Source organism: Prosopis cineraria, unplaced genomic scaffold (assembly GCF_029017545.1).
Source record: "Prosopis cineraria cultivar Desert tree isolate PC_DT_omini unplaced genomic scaffold, ASM2901754v1 PC840, whole genome shotgun sequence".
In the NCBI taxonomy this organism is placed as follows: Eukaryota; Viridiplantae; Streptophyta; class Magnoliopsida; order Fabales; family Fabaceae; genus Prosopis; species Prosopis cineraria.
The window spans coordinates 1-6388 of NW_026556165.1; the positions used below are offsets into that span (position 1 = coordinate 1).

Consider the following 6388-nt stretch of genomic DNA (forward strand, 5'->3'; position numbering starts at 1 on the left):
AATTTAGTAGCTCCTTCCTTCCAATTATTATTAATCCAAGAATCTTTGACTAAAGGATAGAAGATTCCTCAACCATTTAAGTACTATGGCAACGAAAAGGTTTTGGCTTTTGATCTTGAGAGGTCTCCTTAAACAATTTGATTCTAATCGGATGATGATCAAAACCATATCTAAGAAGGTGAAAGGAATTGGTTGGGTGAAACTTAAGTCCCCATTTTATTGCAAAAGGCCCAATCAATCCTCTCTTTTACATTATCTTTTTTCCCAAGTACATTTATCACCATGGAAATTAAGCTCAAGAAAGTTAGAAGAATTTATACATGTCTAAACTATTTTATAAATCTCTAGTTGAAACCTCCCCCATCACTCTTGTCATGGCAAGAAAGACAAGAATCGAAATGAGCCAAGGAGCAAAATTATTATGAGCAATATAATTGATAGAATCTTAAAGCAGGTCAAGATGGAGAGAGTTAGGATCATCATAAATACAAGAGAGCATATAAGTCATTATTGGCTAAGATATTAATCCTGGAAGTGACTTTAATTTTATGGGAAGACATATTTTGAGAAAAGCATGTTTTTTGGCTTTGATATGCTAGATAGAATATGATTTGAATCTAGTAAGCAGCACAAATCTACTCACTTAATGAGCGTTTGACATCATATGATAACAACAGTTTAATTTAATTAAATGACTATCAAAGATTTTATTATATTATACTCAAAAATACTAAATATTAATTTTTTTTAGGATACAACATAGGTGGGGAGTGTTTTGATCATATAAATTGTTTTAAATTCTTGAAAAGAAATATTTTGATAATTTTTAAATATTGATAAAAATTTAATAGTTTTAACTAGGACACTGAATAAGTAAATTTAGGCTACTCACTGATTCAAATCTAAATATGATACATTTAATACTAATTTCATTGCTAAGTCTTAGGCTCATCTCTTCACTCGGTTCAAGTACTTATACTTTAAAAAGTTATTTTATGAGAAGTATAGCTCTTAGGAAGTTTATGTAAACCTTATTTGTTTGATTTTTCTCCCTCATCAACTAGGCTAGCTAAAACTAGAAGAGAGAGTTATTTAGTGCCAGCAGTTAGCAATCAGTGGGACAGAGACAAACCCCCATTGTAGTCAATCAAAAGCAATGGTTTAATTTTTAACTCAAGCAAGCTCGACCAGATGGGGTTCTAGGTACTCCCTTAATTTTATTACTTTTGAGGGGAAAATTGCTATAGTAATGCTGATTACTTAAGCAAGTAAAATAGCAAAATAAGCAACCACAAAACTAGCTTCTTCCGTTTAGCCAAATCTTTCAGAAGCCCCGAACACGTGATTTTCATATTTTAGATCGATTTCAGGAGACGTTTTATTGTAGTCGCTGTCCTCCTGCCTGTTCTTTTGCTTTCTTTGTAATTTGATTTCTATTTCTACGTAAGAATGAAGTCATGAAGTGACTCTTATTTTTCCTCTGGCCTTGGAACCGGTCTCTCTACGCAGTTTCTGCGTTATTTCTTCTTGTTTTTTTTCTTCTTTGGGAGCTAACAATATTGAAGGATGCAAAAGCAGATGACCAGGAAAATGTCCCCTCAAAAGTGTATATTGTCTGGGATGATAAAGTTTCACCCGTATTTTCAAAATAATTTTAAATAAAAATAATCGTTCAATAATTTGCTAAAATTCAATATAATTCACCCACTTCAAAAAATAAACTAGAGAATCCATTTGGGTTGGGTTACTATGCGTTTTAAAATATTCCCTTTGCAATATCTGCATGAAATGGAATATGAAAACAATTCGGATGTTCACTTGCAAAAAAAAAGAACAAGGAATGTTATCAATGGCTATGGTCTTCAGCTTGATTTCATTGCTATTATTAATGACAAAAAAGATACATTTCAATCTTTTCCCATTATTAACTGGTTAAAAAAAAAATCTTTTTCCATCATTACGGTAGCATATTATATTAGCATTGTCAATGAAGATTTTTTTTGGTGCACTTGCTTTTATTTTTTTCTTTTTTGAAACTATTTTACTTCTCTTTTTAACCTCCTCGCGTCCCTTCCTTTTAGACCTTTGTTTGGAGGTTAAACTAGAATTATACTTACTTTTCTAGCTTATTTTAGTTGGCAATCCATACCTTCCTTCCTCTTTTTTTTTTTTAAACAATCAATTGCCCCCCATGTCTGTATCTAGCATTAGCATAAAGAAAAAGTGATAGCATTCCCATAGACTATGACCAAATAATTTTCTTTAATAAATAGAAGTCTGCTTTAACTTTAAACTTATAATCAAAGTCATCACTCGAGAATGGTCCACGTGACTTGCTTTCTTGTCTTCTACTTTTTCTCATGAATTATTGTATAATGCACTATGCACAGTGGCTGTTTTATTTCATTCTAGAATTTCAACGAAGGAACTGGCTTCTACAGTTAGCAGCTTTTTTTTTTTGGTACCCGAATTCAACACGAAGACTTGTAGAAATCATATGGGCACATCATACAGTTGAAAGATTTTTAGGTGAATGGAAAGTAAAAAGAAAAAGAGAATGGAATAGAAATAGGAATACAAAACGATATTCGGTAATCGGTGTTACAAATGAAGGGGGGGGGGGGGAGCATTCTCCAAATAATATTTGATCGGATGAAATATAAGGGCAGTAAAAATAAATAAACAAAACCCAGCTAAACTATCCTTGACTAATTAAAGCACCTTCATTTCGGACTGTTCATTTGGGTACACTTGGAAGTTGGAAAGTCACAAATGTTCTGAAAAGCTGGAATGCTTTAATGCAGATAAATTGCCAAATGAGTAGTTCAGGGAATGCGAACCTGTTATACCAAACAGACTGCTCAAATCTCAGCCATTTTCTCTCTTTTCCTCATCTAACCACTAACCTTTGCTCCACACACACACACACACACACACACACACAAAAGGGAGGGCGGGGAGGCACCAATGGAACCATCGACATGCTATTCCTTCCATTTTTAAATATGAACAAAATTTTCATGGGTTCTTGTTTTTTCATAAGTAAAACAACAATTTTCAAAAAAAATATTTATAACATCTTTTAATTTCTCTTCATTAAATGATCGTATGATTTAATTAGAAGAAAATGAAAGATTATTCACAATAATATTTGAGTCTAAACTTTTCAATTTCACACACCATTATTAAGATTAATCGGCTTTCTTAAATTGTGCCAGTTAATTGAAATTTACTTATATTAAAAAATGAAAGGAGTACTCCTTATCATCTGGCTTGCGAAAGCATTTTATTGTTGATAAGGATTTGGCTCATAAGGTTGTGGATTCAAATTCTAATGCTAACATGAAGACCCTGTTGGTGGGGAACTTATACGTATCTCTCAAAATACTCTTTGAGCCTGAAAGCATATTCTGACCTTGGTGAACCTCTAAATTCAGCTTATCTAAACTTTCTTTTTATCAAAAAGAAAAAAACATTCCATTGTGTTTTGACATTAATTAATGGTTCATCATTTTATCCTTTCCCTTTTTAGTGCTCCTCGCAAGGCTCCGTCTATACTGACTATAACATTTCAGTTGCACAGAACCTTTCAGAAGAGGAACAAGACTGCTAGTTCAAAACATCAAAATAATGATCAAATATGACAAATCTTACTTCACAGAAGACGTGGCCATACTTTTCTTTCTATAGATAGTAATTGCTTCGCATCATCCTAATTATAGATCTATACAGAACACAAACTAGAGTACCATTTTGCATCTTTAAAGCCTTGGACATATTGAGGATACAAGCAAGAAGCATATTCCAAATATCATAGAACAAATTTGGGGTTGCATCCTTAATAGCAGTTAAACAAATGGATATTACGAAACACAAGAACCTAAGCTACCATAAAGTTTATTGTCTCATACGACTGTACCTTTAGGTCTGCTGTTGGAAATGATCAAGCCGCATAGATGAGGACCATTCTGAATACTTCCATAACTGGAAATCAGAGCGGAAATGCCATTCTCAACCAGACTAGGTTTGTTCATCATTTGGTTTCCCGAAGATCAGTGGAAATTCATCATCATGCTCCGAAAAACTTTCGTCCCTAGACAGACTCTTTAACGAATGATAAACCTGGAACATAGACAACCTATCCTTAGGATGAGAAACCACACAGTTACATGCAATCCTCAGGAACTGCAAAATCTCCTCATCATGTCCCTTTCCGCTTATGGCCTGGTCAATGCAATCTTTTATGCGACCTGAATTAGAAAGCATATTCACCCAATTCACTAAATTACCCTTAACTTCTTCCTCTCTAATGCTGACTTCAAGAGGCTTCTGCCCAGTAACCAGCTCCAAAAGCACAACCCCAAATCCATACACATCTCCTTTTGGTGAAGGCACCATGGTGCTTGGATATTCTGGAGCTATATAGCCAAGTTCTCCCACGTCTCCACTCACAAAACTACTCCCTTCAGCTTCAGATATCATAAGCCGGGCAAGTCCAGAGTCCATCAAACGAGCATCAAAATCTTCATCAACAAGAATCACATTGGAACAGATATTTTGGTGTATAATAGGAGGATGGCAGCCATGATGCAGCCAGGCAAGACCCCTAGCTGCCCCCAAGCCTATTCTGAATCTCATGGGCCAGTCCAATGCACTGCCGTTTTTGTGCAACAAGGAGTAGAGAGTTCCATTTGACATGTACTTGTAAACCAGAAGCTTTTCCTCTTCCACTACGCAGAATCCCAAAAGCGGTGCCAAATTCGGGTGCCTGAGTAGCCCTAGCCTATTCATCTCCGCACGAAACAGCTTCTCCAAGATTTTACATGTGTTGAGCCGTTTGACTGCAAGGGTTGACCCATCAGGAAGATCTGCTTTGTACGTAGTTCCTGTTCTCGTTGAAATAAGAATGTTTTCTGCATTGAAATTATTGGTAGCCGCCATCAAATCGCCTAGTTTAACCTTCACAAGAGGTTTTTGGAATAGAGTGACTTGCACAAGCTTGTAACCCCTCAATTTCACAGCCCAATTATCACTTGCTCCGTCTCCAAACCCCTTCTTACTCAATCTCAAATGGTACCACCACCAGAGCCCAAAGGCCAACAACAAAGAAGCAGCTGCACCAAACACCCCAGCAGCTATGATGATGGCAAGATTCTTCTTACTCAACCCTCCACACTTAGATCCAAGAGGATCCCCACAAAGCCCACTATTCCCCTCAAAGCCCTCCTTCTCAAACCGACTTAAAGACGAAGGAATCGCACCCTGAAGATGATTATTAGCAACAGTAAACTTGCTAAGCCTACTCAAGCTCCCAATTTCGACGGGGATGACACCTGAAAGCTGATTACCGGAAAGGCTTAACTCATTCAAATACGAGCAATTCCCGAGAGAAGGGGGAATAGGTCCAGAAAGACGATTTCCTGACAAGTCAATGCTCACTAAATACTTCATCCAAACACAAATCTCATAGGGGATGTTACCATAAAGGTCGTTGGACCCAAGATCCAGTCGTTGCAGATTACCACAGTACTTCAAGGACTCCGGCACGCGACCGGAGAGCTCCATACCATTGAGAACCAGATTGATGATGCGATTCTGCTGCTCGTTCCAGCACGTAACGCCGGTGAATCGGCAAATGAATCCGGGGGTGTTGTTGTTGAATTGCCACGCTGAAAGCGGACCACGGAACGAATCTTGGATGCCCTTGAGGCATTTCACGTCATCTTCAGCCTCCGACTCAGCAAAACCCCATAAGCCCATGGAGCTGCACAATAGCAGCAGAAGGCAATTCCTGAGATCTAGTGAAGCTTTGCCCATCATGAAAGGAAGCTTTGTGTGTTTGCAGTGGATTAGTGGTTAGAAATATCGTGGGAGCGGGTTCAGAAAAAGCAAGGTAGACCAAGATGCCATTGACTTTGAAGGCAGGTTTGGAAATTCAGGATGAGAAAATACCAGACAGGTGCAGCGATTATGAAGAGTGGAATGCGAGTCACCGTGGATTTTTCTTTTTCGCTTACAAGAGGGGTGCGAACAATGGGCTTCTTTGACTGATGCTGTTTGTTAGGGCATACGAGGTGCTCATCATTTTTTTTTCCCCTAAGAAATGATAATAAATTCTTAAAAAAAATTAATCAATTATAATTAAATATTTGATAAAATTTTTATAAAATAAATTATAAATATAAATTTAAATAATAATAAATAAAAATTTAAATTATAAATTTTTAAATTTATAATCATTTAAATTGATATTTATAATTAATTTTTTAAAAAATTTTATCGGAGATTAAATTATCATTAAATTTTTTCTTTTGAGATTTAATTATTATTATTTTTTATTGAAATAGGTTAGCGAACAGCTAGGGGAATAAATTATATTTATTTTTAT

General features: G+C 36.1%; 1 protein-coding gene across 3 annotated transcripts; it reads right to left on the reverse strand.

The window, feature by feature from the left end:
• Nucleotides 1-2596: 2596 nt before the first annotated feature.
• On the reverse strand, nt 2597-6022 carry LOC129298531 (inactive LRR receptor-like serine/threonine-protein kinase BIR2). 3 transcript variants are annotated; one of them, XR_008590375.1, is made up of 2 exons: nt 3920-6022; nt 2597-2857 (listed from the first exon to the last, which is right to left on the reverse strand). XR_008590375.1 is itself a non-coding variant. In XM_054936949.1 (1 exon), the coding sequence occupies exon 1, from the start codon at nt 5818-5820 to the stop codon at nt 4021-4023; it is 1800 nt and encodes a 599-aa protein (XP_054792924.1). In that variant the 5' UTR covers nt 5821-6022; the 3' UTR covers nt 3655-4020. The 3 variants fall into 3 exon arrangements, 1 of the variants encoding a protein (XP_054792924.1); XR_008590374.1 differs by having other exon boundaries at nt 2598-2840; XM_054936949.1 differs by lacking the exon at nt 2597-2857 and having other exon boundaries at nt 3655-6022.
• Between the last annotated feature and the right edge of the window lie 366 nt (nt 6023-6388).